Here is a 24814-nt window from a genome sequence, read left to right as displayed (position 1 = left end):
GTTAAATTTCAGCTTAACTTTAACTGAAAAGAGCCCCACCTGTGATGTTTTACAGTCTTGTTCTTGGATTGCAATAGTGCTGTGCATTGTAGAGAGCCATCTCTTTCTTTTTCCCTCCAAGGCCTCCAGTTCTGTTGTGGCATTTTGCTCCAATGACATTTTCTTACTCCCTCTTAACGTGACGGATGGGATTGGTCTGGAGTCCTTCAAACACTCCCTGAGCCCCAGGAACTTCGGGGATGTGTGTGTATCTCTCCAGTACTGGAAACACAAAGAGCACGTCTCTGCTGACCTCTACATACAGGCTAAGAAACCCTCGATATCTAAAAAGGAGAAATCCGGAGTAATTGGCCCAAAGCTGGTGATAAGCATGATTCGGGGTGCAGGTCCCGTTGAGCTTTCTGTGAAAAAAGACGTGTCTTTTTGTGGTTTGAATGGATCCAACTTCAACTCCCAGCTAGTCAGTCTTCTACATCTGCCTGAAGTCAAAGAGCCGTCGACGTGAGGGAGCTCTCCGTGAGTCCCAGGTCTGAGCTGCGGGCAAGTCCCCTCCTAGCCTACTCTTTGGATAAGCTAAATAGAAAGAGTTTGTTTTAACCTCTGGGACTTAGGAGTCTGGGAAACCTGCTTCATGTTCTTGTTGCTTTTTTCTAAACTCTTCTGTTGCTTCTTCGAAGTGTACGATAAAGCAGAACATCTTATGTTGGGATGGATTATATTAGTAGTGATTTCAACAGTGCCATGGTTTGAGATAATGTCACCTTTCTATTTTGCTGCACGTTGCCCAGGACCACGCTGTCTTCACAGTGCCCTTTCCGCTGGGATGACACCTTTCGATGTCTCCAGAGTTGTTTTTTAGGATGCATTTCTGCATCGTGTGGATGCAGCTTCTGTTCCTTTTTCCTTTGGGAGGCTGCTTGGCCAATGCCATATAAAATCAACCTGAAATGAGTAGATGCCAAATTCCTGTACACTTGACCTCGATAGCAAATACTCTTTTTCTTCCAGACCTGCATAAAAATGAGCATTGCTGTGCTGTCCTTGCTGTAGGGTCTCCTGGAAGCACAGTGGCATTCTGTCATCTGTCTGTCTGTCATTGCTTCATTTGGGGCTCCACCGGTGAAGTGGGTTTCAGCCCCTTCATCTGGGCTGTGCGGTCACTGTAGATAATATTTTTGTCAAAATACATGCAAAGGGGAAAACGGCAATGTATTCCCTAAGTTTCTTAGCCAGCCTAACAGCTTTGTGAAATACACTTTTAATTTCATTGAGATAGTTTAGGATTTCAACTTGCATGGAACTAGTGCTGTGCCGGGTTGTACTGCAATCCTTTTGCTGGATATTAAGTCCTATATTGGCTGTTTTCTAACTCTGCCTAAAATCTTGGAACTTTTATTAGCTTGGAATTTTTGCTATAATTCTTTCTAAATCTCTCTAAAGGACATTATTTTGACTTCTTGAGTTTAACATGTAGAATTTAGTGAATGATTTTTAGTACCTGCATTAGTTATTGCTGAAATAGGAACCATGAAACGAGTGCGATATGAATAATTACCTCTTTTCGCCTGTTACAACCCAGAAACATTGGTGAGCACCACCAGCGTCTAATAAGCCCCACAGGGCTGGCTTGTTTCTGACGTGCTAGGTGTTTAATGCTGCTGCTCATTCATTCTTTATTAATTGTCTAAATTTCATAATTGCTGATTTAGTTACTGTATTACCAGCTTGCCTTCTTCCAGTTTGTCACTGCTCTTCTGCCTGGCTATTCTCATCTGCCTTCTCCACCGGTCTTACTCAAGCTTTTTATGCAACTGTGGGAGAGCAGCTCTTTGGTGAGCAGTAAAAAAATACCAAAATAAATCCTGTATTTCACAACTTGGGGCGTAAATCTCGCCGTGTTCTGATTCGGCTCGCTTTGCCGAGCTGACACCTTTCTGAAGCGCTGCGTGGGTATGTTCTTACGGTGCCCCTCTCTTTGTCACCTGCCCTCGGGGTGGATTTGGGGTGACTCTGCGCTCTTATGCGGTGTCAGCCCTGCCTCCGGTCCCCTCCGTGCGGGTAGGGATGATCTCGGCTGCCTTGAGGCAGGGTCTGTCTTCGAAAGAAAGCATTTGGGGAAGAAAGCTAATCTTGAACAGAGAAATTTTGTTTTCCTGCTGAGGTGGAGGACGGTGCCCGGCTGGGCATTGCCGGCACTGCTCAGCACCCGGCACTCCCGGGGTCCCCCACGGCGTCAGGTCTTGCCCCTGCCAGGGAGAGGCAGGACTTTAATTAGGGGTTACCATGACTAAACTGCTGCAAATGGCAATACTTTTCTTTAAGCCAAGCTCATTCTAGCACATGGGTTCAAGCCCACTGTAGGCTGGGTGAATAGAGGCCATTTCTAGGCTCTTGTAGCTTCTTACCTTCCTCAAAGGGCGATTGCAAGGAGCCGTCACCAAACAGGTTGTGCACCCGCTGCCTTTGCCTGCATAGGTCGAACCAATGCGTATCTAATTAAAAATACCATAAATTCCAGTCAGATATGCGGTTTTCAAGGAATGCGCTTCTGCTTATTTTAGCAACAGGTGGTAAATATTAAAACGTGTACAGCTCATCTCTTGTCTTGTATCTCCAGGGCTGTGTAAAGCAGTGCAAAAGTAGTGCCTGCAGATGCGCGCAGAGCCCACTCCTTATTTTCATTAACCGAAGGGAGCAGCTCAAAGCCTCGTTATTTTTGCAACCAGTTCGACCAGTATCCCATATGCACCCACGCACCGGTTAATTCGCACACACCGCGCTTGGTCATCGGAGATGGCAGCGTGTTAAGGCAGGTGGGAGCTTGCCACGTCCCACGCAGGTCCGGTCCGTGCTGTTATTGCTTCCTTGGATTTCTGAAAGGAGTTTAGAGATGTTTTCAAGGCTGGGGACTAGCCTGTGGCACAGTCTCCACTGACCTTCATGCCTGGCTGAGAAGCACTGCCTTTCCCAGCCCACGAGCTGTCACTCCTGCTCGGAGCCATCGCTGCGTGTGCCCAAGCTGGGGGAGAAATGATATGGCTGTGCTGGGGTGGGGTCCCCAGCTTTCTCTTATAAGCTCGGTATTAGTTAATCCCCAATGAAGTGGACAATAACACATGCACGGGACCTGTGGTTGGCTTTGATGAGCTGAGGGATGTCTCTGGGAAGCGTGCTCCTGCGCCGCTGGCTGCACCCCTCGTGCGCGCCGTGCTGCTGCAGCCCGTCTCCCTGCACGCACAGAGCAGCCCTGGGCAGCGGGGCAAGCGGCCTTGGGGGGGGGTGTACACTGATGTGTCTCAGGTCTCCTTTGAATCTCTGATTTTAAGGTTTTTTTAAAAAAAAACCACAACAGTTTAAGACTGGGACAGGGAGGTGTGGAACCCCTAAGGATTTCTTGTAAGGGAGGTAAATCATCCTGTAAGTGGATGTCTGCAAAAGAGGGGGTGAGAATAAGCTGTTACCTAGGGGAAATTTACCCTTTTAACTCTATGATTGATATTGATTTAATTTTTACCAGTTCTGATTTCTCTGAGATTCCTGTGAAGCAGCTTGGACTGTAGATGTCTTGTATATGTGCCCCAGTTTGCCAGCTCAACTCGTGAAACTTGGAGGTAGTGAGAGGAGGTTGGAGGCAGTGGATGGAGGCAGCTATCTGGTAGGAAATAGCAAACTGAGCAGAAGGAATTTATTGTGAAATATTCAATGTTATTGGAAAACATATTTTGTGTGATAAATGGGTATGCTGTGATCCAGGGATTGTTTCAAAGTGGCAACCTTAACTCTGCTCCGCTGCTCTCACAACATGGGTATTTTTAGGCTGATTCCCATTTATACCCATCAGTACTTGCAACCGTCACAGACGGTTACCAAAATTAAATCTGAAGTTGGATGGGAAAATAGGCACTGACCTTGTCAGCACAAACCAAAATCATATCTTATTTCAGGTGAACACACGCACCTCAAAGCTGCATTTTCCCATATGTGCAAATGCAAACTCTGAGGAACTGTGGAGGAGTTTTAAAAAGCATCGTTAAGCCCAAAAACGAGCGTCCCATACTTCATTACTCCTCCCCACCTTCCAAGTTACCGTGCCCTTTGATTAAAGTCTAGCGACTGGCAAAACCACTAGCAGTGGAGTGTAGACGGGACGACGTGGGAAATTTAAGCCTGAGGAGCAGCTCAAACCCGAGCTGGCAGGGTGGCAGAGGTGTGTCCAGTGTGTTTGTCCATGCGGTGCCAGTGGTTTGCCAATGGAGCCGCTGGAAACCTTGGTCCTGCCCCCAAACATCTCTGTGACTCCGTGCCCTGCAATGGGAGCCGACCCCTCTGCAGGCATGAGTGCTGCAGGCTGGTTTTGTCCCAGGTTTTGGCAGCAGGAGAGGGGAGCACAAGCAAAGTGAACGCACCGTAGGCATCCCCAAATCTCCCCGCTGCCCTTGCCTCTTTCTCTCCCAGCCCTGGGAGGGAGCAAGGAGGTGCTGCTGGCACCCCACGGGCGAGCACCCTGCCTGCCCGTGGCTGGGCACGTGCCTTACAGCTGCACACGGGAATCGGGGTGATAGCGTGTGCTCACGGGAGCCACAATGGGATCGCATGCCCGTGGCAAAGGGGAGTCCTCGACAGACATAGGCAGCAGCACAGCACTTTGGTCGGGTGGTTTAAAGCAGTCCTCTAAAAATGGGTTTTAGTCCATTTACTGCTGATCAGATTAGCAGGCTAAGCAGGTATTCCAGTGCGCTCCCCTCCACAAGCTTGAGTCCCCTGTGGGCTTAAAGCACAGCCCAGAAACAGCAGACTGACAGATATTTTGAAGCCTTGTTCAGAAATGCCTCTTGGATGAAGCTGACCACCCTCCTAGGGGGTATCCCGCTTTCCAGCCGCTTTATCCCCCGACATCTGCTGCTGCCCCAGTAGAGCTGGGGCGATGCACAAGGGAGGTGCGGGCCGGGGCAGGCTGGCAGGTGCCTCTCTGCTTTCGGGGCAGCAACCCACAGCGAGGGCAGCGGCGGGGAGTGATGCTCCACGCCTGGGTGCCCCGCCGGCAGGACCTCTGCTGCTCTGCTGCCGAACCCGCCTGACGGCCGGGCTCTCAGGAGAGGTGCTGCCTCGGCTCCCTGCCGCGTGGCAGACCGTGCCCAGCCGTCTGCCGGACGGATGGGGACCTGCAGCCGCCGCAGCTGGACACAGCAGCAGGGACTGGTGCTGGCTGCTGAGAGCACGGCTCCCTGCGGGGCTTGGGCCTCGCTGACAGCTAGCTGTCACCCGATGCGACCCTTCTGCAGGGGTCTTCCCCCACACCCCAGTATTCCCAGACCCCTGTGGCTTGGGTGGTTGGGGACTCTCTTCCAATCCGCGAGACACCTCCTGGCCAGGTTGCATCTCTGTGCTACTATGCCAAAGCTGTATTTTAAATTGTTCCCTTTTCCTCTCCCGTGCTCTTTTCTTTCTGCGGCTGTATTTGGAGATACTGGTCGTGTTCTCTCGTTTAGCTGAAATGATTAGGCTCCTTTTGGATGGCCAGTGCTCCCTGCTGAAATTCATTGGGACGCTTTTCTCTGTGCCTCTTCCTTGCCTGGGCTGCAGGATTCTAATGAGATCTCCGGCTCATCCTGCACAGTGGCATTGCAGCTTGCCCGTCCTTATCGGGCACGGTTGCATTTGCCACATCCCCTATACATGCCGCCAGTCCCAGCATGCAGCACCTGGGCACCTGGCAAGCCGGGCGCAGCGTGTGCCTTACCTGCGCGTGGGCTTTCCCAGCCTTTTGCCCCAAGAAACTGTCGATTCACAGGACACACGGGCACATTTCGGGCCTGGGCTCGCTGTGCTGCAGCCCCTCCGATGCCGAAAGTCACGCTGCTCCTCCCGTTAACAAAGCGCCAGAAGGAAATATATGAGAGAAGAGATGTTCCTGGCTGCGGTCCGCTCCTAGCAGTCCCACAGGACCCCGGCGCTGAGCTCCAGGTGTTGTTTACCCCACGAAGGGCTACGGGCAGCGGGCGCTGCCTTCCTGCTCCTTCCGCTCCCTGCTCTCCATGCCTGTCCCCGGGGGCGGCTCCGCACCCCCGGCCAGGAAAGGGCCGTGTCCCTCCCAGGTTCCCTTTCCCGCACAGCCCGCAGGTGGCTGTGAATTGTCCAAGGGCACCGGTGCTGGTGTCACGTCCTTGTGTGGTTCAGCAAAGCAAAATCCTCGTCCCCTGCCTGGTGCTGCTGTTTTCCTCCCAATTACTGCTATTAGGATCCCAGCAAGGTTTCTCAGGCTTCCCTCCTGCGGGTTACGCCTGATCTCCTGCACATTTCTGAGATTTATTTTCATTCCTTGTATTCTCAGCAGCAGAAATTGCGAGGTATGTGGTTCCCCCGCCCAGGCATTAACTCCCGGAGCCACGGAGCCTGTGCCGATTGAACTCCAGCTCAGCTGTCATTTTGTAACAAGTTAATTCTTCATCAAGAGAACAGTACCCAAAGCGCTGGGAAAGCCTTCGCTAGTCTGCCGCGTCTCCCCGCTTTCATTAGCCTGAGCTGACCTTGGGTTAAAGTCTAACTCTAAAGGTATTTTATTAGCCGCTGTGCCGGCCGGCGGCGGGGAGGAGCGGCCGCGGGGTGCCGAGGGAGGTGGGCACCGGCTTCCAGCCCCTTGCCCCTGCCAGCCCTGCCCTTGCGCTTGCGTTCCCGTGGGCTGCGGGAGCTGCGGCAGAGCCGAGCGGGCACCAGCGCTGGCGGAGCTCGGGCTGCTCACGGCGCAGGGTCCCTGCCAGCCAGCCCTTGGCGTTCAGCAAAGGTGGCTCCGTGGGATCCGGCTTTGCTCAGAGTTTCATGTCCTTTCTGTATAAACACAAAGAAATACCGTTTTCTGGCAAAAAAGTACATCCCCTTCTATGCTTTTTCTTATAGCAGATTTTTTTCACCTGCCTCCTGCGCTAGCAGAGTAGCAGTGAGTTTTGTGGAAATTGCTTTTTCCCTATTAATTGAATTCTCAGACCACTGCTCTTTCCCCAGTACAAGCTTGTAAACCTCTTTTCTTTTTTTTTTTTTTCTGAAGAGGGGGATAGAGGATGGAAGAGGACAGGGACAGCTCGATGCATTTAGGGGAACTTCCATTAAAATTTTCCCATTTATTTGTATTCTGCTAGCACAACCGGACCGTATAGCATTCCTGGTACCTTCCCTTACTGATGGAGAGTGCTAGTGGGCAGACTTAAATCTGTACCCACTGCGGTTTAGATGAGCTGGGATGAAATGAGGGCATTTTTATTCAGGTTAACCTTTTTCAGTTGCTTGTGAATGTGGGGGGCTGATGAATCTAGAAAGACATCATCTCCCTGATCTGCCTAACCTAGCATGCCGTGCGTGGTTACAAGTTTTCTTACACTTTTACCGTGTAGAAACAGCGTGACGGGACGGATGACATGTTTCTAAGGACGCTGAGCTTTCCATGCTTTTCACACATACCCATCACACTCAGATTCATACATAATTTTACTCTAAGGTTACATGCGCTCTCTATTAAGCAACATATGTTATTCTGTTCTCCAGAAAGGGCAATTTTAATACTCTGCCAGGAGGAATGTGTTGCGCAATGATGCATACACCAGCTGGCATTATTTTCCATCTAAAGTTATTTAAATAGTGAACTCTGTATAAAAGACAGATGTTGAAAATAGACTCCCGTTAACCTGAGGTCAATGGTAAGGCCCTCGTGCTCTGACAAAATAGATGTTTCCTTTCTAATGAACATGATGAACATGGTTTTTTGTGGGCAGCGTAAAATTAAGGGATAATCTTTATTCACTAATTAGCTTGTTGGACTTTACAAGTGATCCAATACTTCTTTTTCATTAGTAAGACCACCTTTGCTTTTTTTTTTTTCTTGAATACTTTTATTTTTAAACTTTGGCATATCTGAAATGTCCGTTTTCAATCTTCGCTTAAAAATTTTAGTAGAGGGCTTAGAGCTTCAGTTGGAGACCGACTGTGGAGCTGTGCAAGTCCAGGAACAGATGGATTTCTCTGTTGCTCTTTCCATTTTCTGTGCATTTCCCTGAAATTATTTCTTACCTATCTTCTGGGATTGCCACATTGCTATAGCCAGTAATTAATACAATTGACCCAAACTTGTAGTATTATTACAGATACTTAAAGATCCAGAGTCGTGCCCAAGATGGGCAAACTACCTGGGTTGAAGGCCAAGAAAGCTCTCCTGGCCATTACCCCAGTTAGTTAGTTATAAGTAATACAGTGAAATGGTACCTGGTGTGAAACCAGAGGGGATCATGGGGAAGTTGCACAAATCCTCTCTCCTTCCTTGATCCCAAGCTGGATAATTATTTCTGTATCATTTCTTTATTAAACCGTAGGCTGGGATTCAACTCTCCAAACTGGAGCCATCAGTAGCTGAGTTCCCTCAAGGGAGGGAAATGTGGTTTTCCTCCTAAAGTAGTCCCCTAAAATCAGAATGCCGTTCCCAGAGAGCACGGGGTGAATTGCCGTCGCCCAGCTCCCTGCACCCAATTCCGGAGGCTCCTGTTGCAATGCGCAGCAAAGCTCCTCCTGAGCTGCCCCGTCCCCTCCCGGCAGCAGAGCAGGTCCCACGCTGGTGGCTTTGAGAAATCCCACTTTTGCTTTGCCGTGCACGTGGTTTTGTATTGGCTCGGCAAGAAGCTCGTTGGCAGCGATGGTGTGATTTTTAGTGCAGCTTTGGGGATGCAGGGCGTATTCCCAGCAAGGGTTATGTGGCATTGGTCCAACATCCCTGGAAACGTGCAGGTTTTCTTCTCCTCTGGGTCAGTTGGTGCCCACGGGTTTTGGATGCTGTAGCTGTGCAGAAGGTCTCAGAGTCCCTTTGGTGGCGTTTCCCACTCCACCATCACCTCTGCTCTCCTCCCAGCAACAGGGAAAGCTAAAATCCTAATGCTTTGCGTCTCTCAAGCTTTCTCTCTCCATTTCACAGCAGAAGGAGGGGTGCTGACAAGTGTGGGCAGACCCGACAGACCTCCATGCCCAGGACTGACAGAGCTGTGGTCAAGAATAGCTCCAAGCCCAGGAGGTCCCGCTTGGTCATATGGAGAGAGGTTTCCCATTGCCCTGTTAGTAAACAGGCTTGCAGGGCAGGCGTTAGCAAGGGCACGTCCTGTCGACGTGCAGCACGTCGGTGAGACCATCTGAGATGCCAAGCAGTCTTCAAGAACAAAAAGCCCATACTGGCATCTGTAGTCTGCTAATGGAAAGGATTGGCCATCGCTTGGGAGAGGTCCAAGGAGGCAGTGTGGGGCCAGCTACCCCTCCGGCGCTGGGGAGAGCCGGGGTGCACGCAGGGTACCCAGCCCAGCCCCGAGTACTGCGCCGGGGCTGGCTGCGACCATCGGTTGCTGGGCTGGGCAAGGGCTCGCGGTGAGACCTGCCTTTCTCCTGCTGTAGCCGGCAAGCAGCGTGGCGGCCCGGCCGGGCTGCGAGTGAGCAGTGCTGCCCTGCACAGGGCGCTGAGCGGGGCCGGTGGTGCGCGGTTGCTGCTGATTTGAACTGCCGCACCGTGAGCCGGGAGGTCTGAGCACAGATTCTGCCCTGGGCGGTTTTGGGTTCAGCCTTTACAGTCTCTGTGGTTCAGATCTCGCTTAAAGGAACCGCGCAAACCTATTGCTTCCTTTGACCTTAGCCAGGGCTACTGCTTGGGGTGAAATCCCTCTGGTTTGCTGAATTAGCCTTGTGAACGAGGCAGAGCAAATTGCGCGCTGTGGCTGTAAGCAGGGGTGAAGCAGCACATGGATGTGTTGGTGGCCCCACTGGGCTCTGCAGAGCTGTCCTCCTATTTACCCAAACTCAGATTTGAAAGGTCCCCAAAATCAGCAATGCATCTCCTGGCCTGTGGGACTCGGAGAGCCCAGGGATGCGAGAGGCGGCTCAACTGAATTGCTGTTTTATTGAATCCTCTTCCTTGCTAATTTGTTATTAAATTACGGTTAGTGTTTCATTAGAGGCCCAGTGGGCATGAGTTCATTAGCGTTTTATTGGCTAGAGCTGCGCTTTGTTGCATGGGAAATGTATCCCAAAGAGCGTCTGCACTCGTTGGAGTGGTTGCGCTAACGAGCTCTGGTTGGGGCAGGGTGTGCAATAGTGCTCTGAGCACATGGCTCGGGCTTGCAGAGGAGCTTGGCTCTTGCCTCGGCGTCGGGATAAAGGCCTGGATTTATGCAAGGGCTTAACAAATCTGGCTGGTCGGCTCTTCTGAGAATTTCATTTCTTTGCTCCCGTCGGTTCTTGCTGGAGTTTTGCCGTGAGCCTTCAGCACAAGAGGACTTTGGCTTCAGCGTGGCAGAGGCAAAACAGCTTTCCCCATGGCACTCCCCTCTGGGGCTCGGGGCGAGCCCGGGCAGAATCCCTTGCCTGCAGCCAGGGATTGCGGCAGCCTCTCCGAGGAGCTCTGCGTTGATCCTGTCCCTGAAACATGCCCGGGCTGGGTAGCATCTTTGCTGAAACATCCTGGCCTGTCTGCGTTGCTGTCCTGGGGCTGTTACTCACCCAAAAAACAGGCTAAAAATAGTCTTTCTAACCCCAAGATATTTTTCAGGGTTACTGTCTCTTCCAAGCCCACGTTAATTAGCACTTAGGATGGCCCAGAATAGAAACCCCATGGCTCCACCAGCTTGGAAATGCGACTTGATGTTTATAATCAATGATCATTAAGACCAATAAATCAGGCTGCAGATCCACAAGGTGCCATGCAGTCGCTCTGGGTGCTGCGGAGAGCATCCAGCTCTGCCTGCAGCTCCTGGAAAAATCGCATGCAGAGTTTCAGAAGGCACTGGGTTAATTACTGCAAGGTAGCCAGGCTGGAGCTCACCTTTTCAGGGCTGAATCAAGTTCTTTACTGTTAGGTACCAGACACGCTGCTGTGATTTCAGTACTGGTCTGGTGTCTTAGCAGGGCACAGAGAGGGGTTTCTTGGATGCAGTTTCACCTCTGCTTGTAACGACAGGGAAGGGGAATGTGAGAGATGGGGCGTGGAAACGCACCCCGGTGGGCTCTTTGGTGAGGGACTCTGGTGGGACCCTTCTCCATGAGGAATAAGCCCTGCAAGCAGCATATGGGTATGTGCTGGGGATCTTGAGGCTGGCTGTAGCCAGGGTGGGAGCCTGAGCTCTGCTTTCTCCAGCCCATCACCATGGCTTCAGCCCTGGATGGGCTTGCACAGCTTGCCTGGTCTGCGCGCTGGGGAGGGCAGAGCTGCGTTCCCCCCGCTGTTTTCTGAGTCATCTGTATCTCCCATCCCCATCGGCGACTTTAAAATGGCTTTGAGGAATTGTATTTTCAGGTCTTTTATCATTCGATCGCAGGTCAGGGCCAGCAGCTTTTCCTGCCTGCTGGCTCTGGCTGCCAAAGTTAATACATCATGCCGTGCTGGAAATGTCACACGGAGGCTCGGCGCGGACCAGAGGCAGGGCTTGCATCGGGGCGCCTGCCCTGTGCTCCCTCTGCAGAGAGACTGGCGAAATAATGAGAGGATTAATTAAATTCCTCTTCCTTGGGCGTGCGAGGTGCAAGATGCAGGGCTTTTCTGCCGCTGGGCAGCCGCAGAGGGTCTGTCCCCACGGCTGTGCTCAGCACCCTGCGTGTGGGACCAGCGCATCGGGTACCTGATGCGGGTGCACCCATGGTAGACCAGTGATGGGACTCCCCAAAAGTCCCACAGCAGGAGGTGCTCAGCCTAAATGGCTTTATTTAGCCCATTCCCCTGCCAGCCCCCTCCTCACTTGCAAGACTCGAAACGCAAAAGTGGCTGGATTTGGGGAATCTCGTTCTCTCCCTGGGGCTCGGCCAGAGCTTTGTGTTTAGTCACTGATCTTTGGAAGTTCCTGTTGAGTTTTTTTCCTGTCCAGTGAATTCTAATCAAAGTCGGTAATTGCATTATCCCATCTGCCCTGGAGAGGTTCACACAGTCCTCAGCAATCATGTTCAGTTTTATACCGAGCCCTAAAAAACCCCACTTGGGATGAGGTTTCTCTTACCAGAACTCAGCGATGGCCACAAGCCGGTGGGGCAAACCCGGCCCCAGGGGCTGGCAGGGCTGGGGAGGTGGCGGTCCCTCTCCAGGGACGTGCGGCCCTTCGGGGGGGCAGAGCGGGTGCCTCTGAAACACGAGTGAACATTCCCAGCAGCATCCTGGGCTGAGCAAAGTGTTATCCCCATCCGGGGGCTGCATCGCTTCTTGTGTTTGGGGAGGCACGTGGGGTTGGGGTTCTTTGCCCCCCTCGCCCCTTCCCATCGGAGCCTCTTCAGCCTTCCCTGGGGCTTTCCTGGCACAGGAAAACTAATTCAGGTGTTTTCTTCTGTCCCCCGCAGTACGAGTTTAAAGCCAAGAACATCAAGAAGAAGAAAGTGAGCCTCATTGTGTCGGTGGATGGCGTGAAGGTCATTCTGAAGAAGAAGAAGAAGGTGGGCAGCCCCGGTCCCTGCAGCAGCGGTGCCTCGGCAGCGGGAGCCCTCCCCTCTTGGTGCAGGGACCTGCAGGGTCCTTGAATTTCTGGGAGACTCTGGTGGGCTGGGAGAGGGAGGGATGGGCTGGGATCAGCCATGGGTGAGCCGTGTTCCTGCAGGATGGCACAGCCAGTCCTGATGCGGGCATAGCAGGGGCTCGGGGGGCCCCCTGAGAGGTGGTATGGGACAATGCCGGCCCCAGCAGGATCCAGCCCTCGGCAAAGGGTTGCAGGGGAGCACCAGCAGAGCTGCAATAAGCGCTTCCCGGGTCTGTCCCTGGACTGGGTCTGCCTGTTCTTGATCTCGAGGGCAGCGTCTGACGTACTCATTTTCAGCTTCTTTTGTTGCAGAAAAAAGAATGGGCCTGGGACGAGAACAAAATGCTCGTCATGCACGATCCCATTTACAGGTAAGCCTGCAGAGGCTTGCGTGGCTCTGCCGTGCCACTTACCCCACCCCACACCGGCACCGTGCTGGGGACTGACCATGGAGAGCCACCACCGTCCCCATGGAGGGCAGCTCCCCTCGCTTGCTGTGCTCTCCAAAAGTCCCCAGATCTTTTCCTCCATCTCTCTGGCAAAAGCTAAGAGCATGGGGCGTCTGTGTCCCGGGGAAGCTGAACGGGAGCAAGGAAGGGCCCCAGCCGTGCCGGGGAGGGGGTGGTACGCTGGCTGGGGCAGGTGCCCGAGCGAGGAGGCCAGCTCTCCGAACAGGCAAGGCAGAGGAGTGAGGTTTGCTCTCCTTGGTCCCTGGAGGGCTCCTGGGCCCCTGGCTCTGTCCCTGGGGTCTGAGCAGAGAAATCCCCATGCTGCCTTTGCAAAATGCTTGCTGCTGCTCAGTCAGCAGGCTAATTTTCCCTGCCAAGGCAAAATCACTGCCAAAAAAATTTCTGATGGGCTTTAGCAGGGACGTGCTGCAGAGGCTGGGCGTGTGGGTAATAGGCATGTTGGTATCCTCCCCTCCTTTCTGTCCTTGCAGGATATTCTATGTGTCGCACGACTCCCAGGACCTGAAGATCTTCAGCTACATTGCCAGGGATGGGTCTAGCAATGTCTTCAGGTGCAACGTCTTCAAATCCAAGAAGAAGGTAAAGGTGTTGGGATGCTCATCCCGTTCTCGGGGGTCTCGGTGGGGTGGCTGGGGCAGGACCCCGTGGTGCTGCACTGCAGCAGACAGCCCAGAGCACTGCGGTGCCTGCGGCTGTGCTCGGTCCCTGTGGCAGCGCACAGAGACCCCCGAAAACCTGGCCAGGCTGGGGAGGGCACCAGACAGGGGCAGCTGAGGTAACGCTCCTCCTCTCCTCGCCCGCCGCAGAGCCAAGCCATGCGCATCGTCCGGACTGTGGGACAGGCGTTCGAGGTCTGCCACAAGCTGAGCCTGCAGCACACCCAGCAGAATGCAGACGGGCAGGAGGACGGAGACAGCGAGAGGAACGGGGATGACCTGGACGTCCCAGGTACTCTGCGAGGGTGGAGGCAGGGGCGGCGTGGGGGTCCGACGCGGTCTGCAGAGTCACCATCTTCCCACATTGCTCCTTGCTGGCTGACACCTGCGGGGAAGGGATTTGCACAGCAATCTGGCCTGCGGCGCCTCGGGCTCAAGCTGGGATCTTGCCCAGCAAGGAGCCTTCACTAGGTGTTAGCCGGCATCCTCGCAGACATCCCCCTTGCTGGGAGCCCATTAGCAGCGCCTGAGACCCTGCTGGGCACCTAAATACTCTCTGTGCTCAGCTGCACAGGCTGCAAACATTTTCTCGCTGCTTCCACAGAAGAGGCCCTAAGCACAGACCTTCCCCGCGTCCCGAGGCGCTGGCGGGGCTGGGTCCGGCTCTCTGCCACGGGCCTAGCTCATGGTCCGTCACCACCTCTGCAATTCCCGGTGTGTACAAAGCCATGCTCGGGATCTTGCGTCAAGCTCCCAGGGCTGCAGGCAGCCTGCGGACCCCCCTCCCTTCTCAGCCCCTGCACGGGATGCTCCTGGCTGGGGGCTGCTGGTGCACCCCATCACCCCGGGCTCTGCGGAGCCCCGGGGAGCTGCTGTGCTCCTTGGTGCCGGCAGCTGCACTGGAGGGGAGGCAGATGTTTTGCAAGAGGTTGATCAAACACCTCCAGTGCCCGTCGGGATGCTGGCGGGTCCTGCTGCCCGTCTGTGTGTGGGCTGCCTGCCCTGCAGCCCCGTGCTGGGTGCTGGATCCCCCCCATCCCACCAGGAGCAGCCTGGGCTGTGCTGTGGTTTCCTGCCTGCCCCTGCAGCCAGCGCCGCCGTGATGACCTAATCACTGGGCTGTCCTGGACCGGTCATTGTTTGTTTTTCCTCTGCACAGTGTCCCGGCCACGATATGCAGTTCCCTGGGGATTTCTGAGCATCCGGGATTTTTTTCCCCATAATCTCTTGTTTACCTTTCTTTAGCTTTCTCTGTGTCTTCGGCTTTCAGTGGCCGTTCCTCCCACATCGGGGGTTTTGGCCGCTGTTCCCCTGGTTTGGCGTGTTGGGGCTGGGTGTGTTTTCGGCTGCAAACCCCATCCTGGGCAGCAGCAGGAAGCGCAGCCAAGCCGCTCTGTACCTGCTTCCCCCCAGAGCTGGAGGGTGGGTGGCACGGGGGCGGTGGGGACCGGTGGGCATCACTCGCCATACCATGGGTGCATGGTAGCAAGCTCCCAGCGGGCTGTGCTCCGCTCTGACGCCGCTCCCACAGCCTGCCGCCTCGCTGGTGCGGAGAGGGCGGCTGCCTCGGCAGAGGAGACGGACATCGATGCCGTGGAGCTGCCGCTGCCCGGAGCCGACATCCTCGACTTCAGCCGCGGCGTGACCGACCTCGACGCCGTGGGCAAGGAGGCGAGCGCCTATGCCGACACCAAGGTGCGTGCGTCCCTGCCCTCCGCGCTCAGGGCATGGCGCAGCTCCGGCCCCGTGGCTCTGATGCGCATTCCGGGGGCCCGGGGATTAGGAGGGATTGTGCAGCGTTCCCCGGCTCCTGGATCAAAGCCATCTGCCGCCACAGGGCTGCCCTTTGGCTCAGGGCCTGGGGCGCTCCCGGAGAGCACCGTGCCGAGGCTCAGCTATGTGCAGCCACACGGAAAGCGTCTGGGGCAGAGCTGATAGGGATTTTTTTTCCACCAAAAAAGAAAAAAAAACCAGACTTTTTTGATACGGTGGAAATTCCCATGGGAAGCGTCAGCCTTTTCGGGAATTTTCTACAAAAATACTTGGGCTTTGTCAAAACTGAAAAAATACTGTCTTCAAAGTTTTTCAGCACCCCCAGCAAAGTGTGCGTTTGCTTTGAATGCAGCAGCTTCTTTCCTGGGTATTTTGGGGGGCTGCTCTGCGCCGCAGCCCCTGTGTGCCTGGCGGCTCCCCGTAGCGAGGGGCACGAGATCACGCTTTCAACACCGGTGTTTTGCAGGGCTGCCTCCACCCTGAAGATATCCTGACAGCGTCGCCCAAGATGCTGCTGCCCTCGTCTGCCCAGCTGCCTGACCTGGGAACGCCCCTCTCTGCCCACCACCAAATGCAGCTTCTCCAGCAGCTCCTGCAGCAGCAGCAGCAGCAGACGCAAGTGGCCGTGGCACAGGTTCTCCCCTCCGCTCTTTCCTGGGGGCAGTGGCAGGGCTGGGGCGCGCTGCTGAGCCCCTCGGTGCCGGAGCATCCCCTGCCTGGAGGGGGGCAGGCGTGGGTGGGGACCCCACCTGAGCTGGGATGGACCCCGACACCAGGGTGTGGGAGCGGGCCGGGCGGTGTCCCCTATCTTCCGTGGCACAGCCTGCTCTGTCTCGCTTTCCTGGCATGGTTCGCTGTGCCCTGGCTCCCAGCAATGGCTCTGTTAAGCCCGGGTGGATTAGCGTTAGGTCTGCATGCCACCAACTTTCTCGGTCCCTTGGCCCCTGTGTTCTTGCAAACACCTGGCCTCAGCGTTAGCCCCTGCCAACTCGTTCTCCGTGCAGGTATTTCTCATTTAAGCAACTCTGGCCACTTCATCCAACTCTTTACTTGTTCCCTGGTGGCCCGAGCCACTGCCCCTCTGCAAGACGTGACCTTTGGGCTCTGCTCGCATCTTCTCCCGGCATCACCTGAGCACCACCTGGGCCCTGCTGCAGGCGCCTGTGATGGAGACAGCTATCCAGCTGCGAGGAAGGGTGGCTTCCAGGCTGGCACTGCCAGCACCGAGCTTTGGCACCCGCTTAGCGTTTAATTGTGATTCCACCTCTCCTAGCTCGGCTCGGGGTCTCCACTTCACCCAGCATTGTTCAGCAGAGGGCCCCCATCCCACCGTGCCGCTGTGCCCCACTCTCCCACTGCTGGCAGGAGGAGGAGGAGGAGGTGGCTCTGGCTCTCTGGCTTCCCGCAGCAGTGGCAAAGCAAGTCCCAGCCCCTTGCCTGGCCTCCTGCCACCCTCCCGAGCTCGCTGTGCTTCAACTCTGCCCCGCCAAGGGCACTGCCCTGCCGCCTTGCTGGCTGCAGTCAGGCAGCACAGGGCAAAGCAGGCAGCACCCGCCTGCCAGCAGACCTGGCGCTGCCTCCTGGTACCCATCCAGGAGGGCAGGTGCCCCCCAGCTGTGCTGCTTTTGGGGCCCTGCAGCCGCAGCAGCAGCTCCAGGGTTTGGCAGTCTGCAGAGAGCTCCCCCCTCTTCCCCAAGGTCGCTTTCTAAGCCAAGGAAAAACTGCCTTTTTGTTGTTGTTGTTGTTGTTTTGGTTTTGGTTTTTTGGTGGGGGTTTTTTTGTTTAGTTTTGGTTTGGTTTTTTTTGATTTGGGTTTTGTTTTTTTTTTTTTTGCATTAAATTCATGCTTTCCTGGTTCCCCGTGAGCCTGGCTGGCTCAGCCCTTGCTGGAGAGAGGAGTGCTTGTAGGAGCCATGGGTGGGTGGCAGGGGAGGAGGCTGAGCTGGTGTGGCTCCCGGGTGGCTCTGCACTGTTGTCGCCTTGTCCAGAGTACACTCCTGGGGCTCTCCTCCCTCGAGCTCAGAGCAGAGAGCTGTCCCCGCTGCCCCTGGGCAAGGGCTCCTGGCTGGTCTCACCCAGCAGCGTCCCACCCTCCCTGGGACACGGTGCTGGCGATACAGATGCTTGCATATGGGTAGTTGTGCCAAAATCAAAGGAATTCTTGCCTATGGGCTCCCACCGGCTAACGTCCAGGCATTGCTTCCCGGGGCCGGAATGAGCAGCCAGCTCGCGTTCCCAGAGCCCCCGTGTCTCAGCAGCACTCTGCCATCTGTGTTGCTCCAGGTGTGTCGTGCCTGTCGCAGCCGGAGCCGCCTGCAGCTCCGGGGCAGCGCTGGTGCTCCAGCCCCTGCTAGCGACAGACGCGGCTGGCAGGACCCTGCCTCGTGCAAAACATTGTCTCTGGGAAACCTGCCCGGAAAGACAGCTCGGCCAGGGTGCACCCGCAGCACCATCCCGTCAGTCGAGCGTGTCTTCTCTTCCGCGTCCATCTGGCTTCCTCCTGGCCTGCTCTTTCCTCATGCATTCGTGGCACACGTGCATGACTGACAGTTCGCTCAGCACCACCTCCCTTTGCCTCGGGCTTTTCCATCAGAGAGACCAGGGCACCATGCGCTGGATTTGCTGAGCGTGCCCTGGTGTGACAGTGCCGCCTGCCCCCGCTCTCCTCATCACGTCTGCGGGTACCCGCAGGCAATGGCTTCTTCATCAGATCGTTTGGTGGGATGCTGGTGAGCCCTGGTAGAGGAGCAGGGATAGCTGGAGTCGAAGCTCTCAGCCCTCGAGCGGCATCTCCCACACGCTCACCCACTCTCTCCTGTCACACAGGTCCACTTGCTGAAGGACCAGCTGGCCGCGGAGGCGGCGGCGCGGCTGGAGGCCCAGGCTCGCGTGCACCAGCTCCTGCTCCAGAACAAGGACTTGCTGCAGCACATCTCGCTCCTGGTCAAACAGGTGCAGGAGCTGGAGCTGAAGCTGGCGGGGAACACCACCAGTAAGTGCTCCTGCCCCTTCCTCTCCCCTCGCAGCTAGCCGGGTCCGTGGAGGACGTGCGTGTGGGTGTTTCTCGTGGGGTTTTTGTGCGTTTGCAGTGATCTTGTGTCAGGGAATATTAGTGCCCTTCTGGCCTGGCTTGTGTGTGTGCGGCAGGGTGCTTGCATGCAGCGTGGGAGGGGGCATGGGGAGGGCTGTATGGACAGGCAGTCACGTACATCCATCAGCTGTATGTCTGCTTTCCCCAGTGGCTGCGTGGTCTAGGCCAGCTCCTTACCTGCCCAAGAACCCCTCCTTGACCTTCCTCTCCAGCAGACATGCCCATCAGCTCCCCAAAGGAGCTGGGGTGGGAGACAGATAACCTTCTATCCTGCAAAACTGGCACTTCGCTGGCCAACAGCAGCTCCTGGCACCAGTGGCACCAAGTGATGCCCGCTAAATGGTGGTGGTGGGGAGGTTGACACCCAAATGGCCCCAGACTGTCCAATCTGCAGCTGGCCGTGGTGGCTGAGGGACGCCCAGGCAAGCCGGGTGGCACTGTCTGCCTCTCAGCCGTGCCCTTCTCTTGCAGCAGGCTCCCAGGACAGTCTGCTGGAGATCACCTTCCGCTCCAACGTCCTCCCCGTCCTCTGCGACCCGACCACCCCGCAGCCCGAGGACACCCACCCGCCACCACTGGGCCCCGGCTCGGGCTTCCCCAGCTCCCTGGGCAGCCCCATAGGTAGGAACGACTGTCTGGTGAAGCTGGAGTGCTACCGCTTTCTGCCGGGCTCGGGGCCGCCCGCCCCAGAGCCGGCGCTGGGCAGCCTGGAGCTCATCAAGTTCCGCGAGTCGGGCATCGCCTCCGAGTACGAGTCCAACACGGACGAGAGCGAGGAGCGCGACTCCTGGTCCCAGGAGGAACCGCCGCGCCTGCTCCACGTCCAGCCCAGGCAGGACCTGGGCGACAGCCTGGAGGACGAGATCGCGGTGTAGGGGTCGGCAGGAGGTGGTGCGGAGCAGCCGGGACCCGCCGGAGCTGGGGCCGAAGCCCCCTGACCCTGGCAGGGACGGGACAGCCCAGAGAGAGAGGGGGCGGAGGAGGGAGCACGAGGCTTCCAGCGCGTGGCCGGGAGGTGTGCGGAAGCGAGGACGGAGCCGTGCCGAGGGGGTGCGCTGGGCACGTTGTGCTCCAGCGTGCATGGGCTTGTGTGCTGAGCTGGAGCGTCCCCGCTTCGCGTCGGACGGCGAGCTGACAGCTGCTTGTGCTACCCCCTGGTCCCCATCCCCCTGCAAGCTGCGGTTTGAGGTCAGGCAGAGGCAAGGGGCTCCCTGCTGGACTAGCCACTGCTGCTGGTGCTGCTGCAGGGGGGAGCAGTAAAGCAGATGGAGGTTTTTGCTGGAGGAATGAGGTTTTTGCTGGGAAATGAGAGAGCAGGCACGGGGCAGGGCGCAGGGACAAGAGCGACCGAGGAGCCAGCACGGGGCGGTGAGCAGGGGGTCTGGCTCTCTGCGTGGTGGAGAGGGTGGGGGATGAGGCCAGGGCCGTGCTAGGGGGGTGGTTAGGGTTGGTGACGGTGCACTGTTGGCGTGGGTGCGCGAGTGAGAGGTGAGGCAGCGAAGGACAGTGGGGGCGAGCCTGGGAAAGAGCTGAAGGGGTGAGACGAGGTCATGCAGGGTGGCCGGGCACAGGCAGCTCCTGGCAGAGTGCTGGTGTTTGTGGCACTTCCAGGGCAGGGTTTGTCCCTGCCTGAGGGAGGTGGAGGGTGCGCGGGCACTGCCCGCTCCTCTCCCAGGCTGTGGAGCGGAGAGGAGGGCACGGCTCGGCGAGGAGCAGGGAGCCAGGGCACGCAGCACGAGGCTGTGGGTGTTCTTCCCTTGTTGCCCGGTCCTTGGGCTCCTTGGCATGGCTGCCAGGTTTCAAAGCCTTTCTGATGCTCTCAAGTCAGGTTTTCAAGCACTTCCCTGCACCATCACCACAAGCTCCCTGCTTTGCTTTATAGACAAACCCTCCCATTTCCAAACAGTCGCTTGCCCCCGGACCAGGGCTGGGGGATGCAGTGCTGGCATCGGCCGTGTGCAGGGATGCGCACGCTTGCTGCCCCTCGAAGGGGAGCGAACTGCTGGTGTCTGCAGGTGGCCTGCTTCACCTGGCTTGCACCCTCCGGAAAAGTGAATCCAAGATCTCAGGATCCCCCACCAGGCCCTGAGATGCCCATGGCTGAGGCATCTGTGGGAGCCTCCAAGGGATCCCGAGCTTGTCTCTTTTCTGCAAGCATGTTTATCCGCTGCCTGTTGCTGCAGCCTCTAAGTGGACACGGCTGAAGGGGTGCGAGCCAGAGTCCTGATGTCCCCCCTGCTCCTTGTGGAAACACTCGACAAGGTGGGGATTTGCACAGTTGTCTTCTTCCCCATCCACCCTCCTATCCTGCTTCTGCTTTGCTTTGTTGCTTCCCTCTGCTCTTGCCTTCACCAGCTCTGTCTCTGCTAGATCTGCCTGCACCTAACCCCTAGCTGAGCTTCTCCCAAGCACAAGCTCTTGCTCTCCTCCGGGGCTTAGCCCGGCTGCTGAGGAAGGTCCATCGCTTCTTTCTGCCCCGGTCCTCTTGGGACTGAGGGCCGCTGAGGAGCGAGGTGTGGTGAGACCCCCGGGCTCGGTACGAGCTGTGCTACGCACCCTCCACCACAGCAGAGGGCTGAATGCTGTGGGGAGCTAGAGAGTCCTAGCGGGAAGGAAGGCCATGTTTCAGTGTCCCCAGCAGTGGCCTGGTGTCCAGCCACAGAGGGGGCTGAGTGGGAGTGGGTGCTGGTTGGGACCCGGGTGCTCCAATACTTCTGTATGCCCTGCCCAGCACAGCTGTGTGCCAGCCCCTCTGCTGGGCACCCCGACATCCCACTGCCAGCCCACAGCAGTTGGAGGTGAAGGCGTGGGGTGGGAGGCTGGTCCCACCAGGAGGGAGAGGTGGGGATGGCAGCACGCACAGAACATGGCGCAGGCAGGGTAGGGATGCGTGGGTGAGCTCGGAGAGGGATTTCCATGTGGGCAGACAGGTCATGCAGGAGAGGTGACGGCAGGAGCTTGGCCACACGCGCAGGGCAGACGAAGGGAGAGCCTGGGAGGAGCAGCAGCAGGCAGGAGGTCTCTTCCAGGCTGGGCTGCCTCAGGAAGCAGGCAGGGCTGAGCCGTCTCCCCAGGCCACCGCTCCTGCCCGTCCCTGCTGCCCAGCCGGTGCCCCACGAGGAGCTGTCAGGACCAGCTGCGGGCTTGGGCTCCTGCCCGGCACTCTACCCGCAGGGGACGGTGGCGGGTGCCCCACAGGCTGAGGGGGTGCTGCCAGAGCTGGGTGGGACCCTGCCAGTGTCCTGCCGCACCGCGGGTGTACATGTGTAAATGATCTCCTAACTCAGCGCTGCCTCCAAGACGCCTCTCTAGCCTCTCACTTTTGTTATGGACCTTGACTGGGGATTTATAGCTATATTTTTTGTCCTTTCTTTTCCTACAACTGTCGTGTTACTAACTGTTGACTCAATCTATCTGGGAAACCAATCTGTCAATGTAAGTGCACTTAACCCTTGGGTGTTGTCATTAGTCGACTGGCTTTTGCTAAATAAATCTTTCTATTTCTCAAGGCTTTCTGTTGTCTCTTCCTTCTCGCTGACTCTCTGTCTCTCTGTACTTCTCTCCCCCTCCATGCTGGGAGCCATCCCTTGGCCTTGCACAGACCCTCTCCAACCTAAGCATCCTCCCAGCCGTGGGACCCTGGCTTGCGGTGCCAGCCGCGGGTCGCCCATGAGAGCGAGGTGCCCTGAATGTTGCTGGGGCTAGAGGGGTTTCAGCCTTCCCCTTCAGCCACTGCACAGCGCCGGCTTGTCTCAGGGCTGACCCGACCGCTCAAGGGTGCCGGGGGGGGTTCCCGGCATCTGCAGAGTGCCCCACGGGGATGCAGGGATGCTAAGCAGCGCTTTCAGGGGCTCGGGAGATATTTGGCTGCTGGGGAAGGAAAAGCCGGGAAGAGCCTCTCTTAAAGGATGGCGCAAGTGCAAGTGTTGTGTAGGCAAGAGCAGCAGGCAGACAGGGCCGGCTGCTCCTAAAACAATTTATTCTGCTGCTGGCGGGAGCGATGGAGCAGTGCCCTCCCGCGGCAGCTGCCTGGCTGGCGGGGCTTACACGGGCACCCTGGGGGCTGCAGCCTCCTGCTCCTTGTGCTCCTTCTGCCACAGGGCCTTGAGCCTGCGGTAGTACACCTTGCAGCTGTAGCCCTCCTGGGAGCTGTGCTGGATGTGGGTCGTGACCGACCACAGCGTGGGGAAGACGCGGCAGCATGACACGCACTGGTAGCCACGCTGGGGCACCGGCTGCCACTGAGAAGCGGCGAGGATGTCCCGAACCGTGATGCTGGCTCCGCCACTGGTTGGCCTGTCCTTCTTGGGGGGCTGGGGCTTGTCCGAGGAGCCAGAGGAAGAGCAGACGATCTCTGAGAGGTCGTCGGGCTCCTCAGGCTCCCGGGTGCTGGAGGAGAGGCTGTCCAGGTGCTGCTGGGTGGCTCCTTTGGTGCACATGAAGTAGCTGTAGGGCGAGAACCAGGGCCGGTAGACGGTGCAAGTGCGGGCAGGGAGCTTGCTGCCCGGTGGGGCTGCGGGGCTGCAGGCTGCGGAGGAAAGGGTCTGCAGTGAGTCAGGGGTCCCTGCAAGAGCCCACCCCCCGACCGGGTTGGGAGCGGTGCTGGGGACCCTTCCTCTCTGTATCCATGGGACGCAGAGGTGGCTGGCTCTGTCCCAGTACGTCCCCCCGGCACGGAGGGTGCCATCCCTCCCCGCACAGGACGCAGGGGTAGAGATGGGCACAGGATCCTGGCGGGCACCAAGGCACTGACACAGCACAAGGCTCACCCAGCAGCCCACTGGAGCCGTCCCACGGAGAGCTGCACTGGAACAGGGGCAGCAACGGGGGGGCCAAGCTGGCGCTCCTGGGGGCAGCACCCACAGCTTTGAGGATTCCTGCTGGGAAAACATGGGGGAGAAACCGGTGTCGCTCAGAGGTGGGATGTGACTGCAGGATCCCCCAGGTCCCCAGAAAGCACCCACTGCAATGGGTGTTCCCGGTCCTCTTTCCCCACCCACGCAGGAGGACATGCCCAGCTAAACCCCTCCACAGCCCGTCTGCCCGCAGGCCCTCGCTGTGCCGCGGGAGGCTGAGCGGTGCCGTGTCCGTGCCCAGGGGGTGTGAGGGGGGAGCCCTCCCCACAGGCAGTGCTGGCTGCCTGCACCCCCTGCCTGGCCACAACTGGCGGGCACCAGGCTCACCAGGCAGGCTGGCAGGGCCCCAGGGGCATGGGGACTCTGGCCTTCTTGTCCTGGTGCTGCGGGGCACAGACCCAATGGAAACGGTGGGCAGGACAAAGCGCTCCATCACCCTCGTGTAGCTGTTGTGTGGCTCCTGCACCATGGTACCCATGCCGTCATCAGCTGACATCACAAAGGGCTGATGTCACACGTGCGTACGGTGCACAGCGGGATGCTCCTGGGCAGTGGGCTCAGCCCCCGGGGTCTCTGGGGAGCTTGTCCAGTGCAAGGGAACAGCCAGGCTGGGCTGGAGAGGGAGCCTTGATGGGGTGGGCAGTGCAGAGCCCAGGCTGTGGGTGCCCCAGAGAACCCCCGCTGTTTTGCGGGTGCCTGGCTGATAAGGACCACCCTTAAGTCCCATCTCCACAGGCGGCATGGCAGGTCTGGGCAGGGGGACAGCAGTGCACCTCGCCCAGCAGCATGGAAGGGACAGACCCACTGTCCCCTTGCCATTCCCTTGGTAAATCCTCTCTCTCTCTCTTTCTTTCCACAATCTGCTTCCCAAGTCGCTCGGTGTCAGGTAAGAGACGCTCTCGGTGTGTTGGCAGTGCCAGTGTGGAGCCCTGGGCTTGCTGCTACCCCGTCTTGCCCCATGCTGTCCTCACTGCATGCACTGCCCTGCGCAGCCCTGGCATGGCCCGGCTGCCCACAACCTCTGCGGGGCTGCAGGAGCAGCCTCCCTGTCCCCCAAATTGTGTCCCCCATGCTGCTGGGTTGGGGGCTGGCGGGCAGCTCTGGGACGCACCATCCCCACTGGGGTCCCCCCTCCAGCCCGACTCATGCCCCCTCTCTGTTCCCTTTCCCCCTCCAGTGGACCAAAGCATGTTTGAGAACGCCAGCGCCAGCACGGCACCCACCCCGCGGCCACAGCATGTCCCCGCTGCGGCGGGCGCCCCGCTGCAGCCCTCCCGCCCCGCTGGCAGCCAGCACCTCCGCAACCTGGGCAAGGCCGTGGGGGCCAAGGTGAACGACCTCCTGCGCCGCAAGGAGCCAGCCGGCCTCCCCAGCGTGGGGGTGATGGAAGTGAACGCCAGCGCCGGGGCCATGCTGGGCACGGGACAGCCAGCTAGCGAGGATGGGTGAGTGTCCCCGT

At 57.4% G+C, this 24814-nt stretch overlaps 2 protein-coding genes across 5 annotated transcripts in view; one reads left to right on the top strand and one right to left on the bottom strand.

Moving 5' to 3' along the window:
- Positions 1-24814, top strand: part of NOS1AP (nitric oxide synthase 1 adaptor protein) — a 46570-nt gene that overhangs the window by 19522 nt on the left and 2234 nt on the right. Inside the window, exons 3-11 of one of the 4 annotated variants that reach the window (XM_075156611.1) lie at positions 12337-12429; positions 12807-12880; positions 13450-13558; positions 13786-13927; positions 15167-15330; positions 15875-16042; positions 18235-18400; positions 18971-19120; positions 24533-24800. In XM_075156611.1, coding sequence (XP_075012712.1) covers positions 12337-12429; positions 12807-12880; positions 13450-13558; positions 13786-13927; positions 15167-15330; positions 15875-16042; positions 18235-18400; positions 18971-19120; positions 24533-24800 — 1334 coding nt within the window. Of the gene's footprint in view, positions 1-12336; positions 12430-12806; positions 12881-13449; positions 13559-13785; positions 13928-15166; positions 15331-15874; positions 16043-18234; positions 18401-18970; positions 22006-24532; positions 24801-24814 lie in introns of those variants that run through there. The other 3 variants (XM_075156612.1, XM_075156613.1, XM_075156614.1) reach the window with 3 other exon arrangements.
- SPATA46 (spermatogenesis associated 46) lies at positions 22543-23788 on the bottom strand. Its single transcript, XM_075156986.1, has 2 exons — positions 23683-23788; positions 22543-23012 (listed from the first exon to the last, which is right to left on the bottom strand). Exons 1-2 carry the CDS (start codon positions 23786-23788, stop codon positions 22543-22545), a joined length of 576 nt encoding a protein of 191 aa, XP_075013087.1.

This window comes from Calonectris borealis, chromosome 8 (assembly GCF_964195595.1).
Source record: "Calonectris borealis chromosome 8, bCalBor7.hap1.2, whole genome shotgun sequence".
NCBI classification, from domain to species: domain Eukaryota; kingdom Metazoa; phylum Chordata; class Aves; order Procellariiformes; family Procellariidae; genus Calonectris; species Calonectris borealis.
Note: the sequence above shows the minus strand (reverse complement) of the source record. Positions and strands in the feature narration are given on the sequence as shown.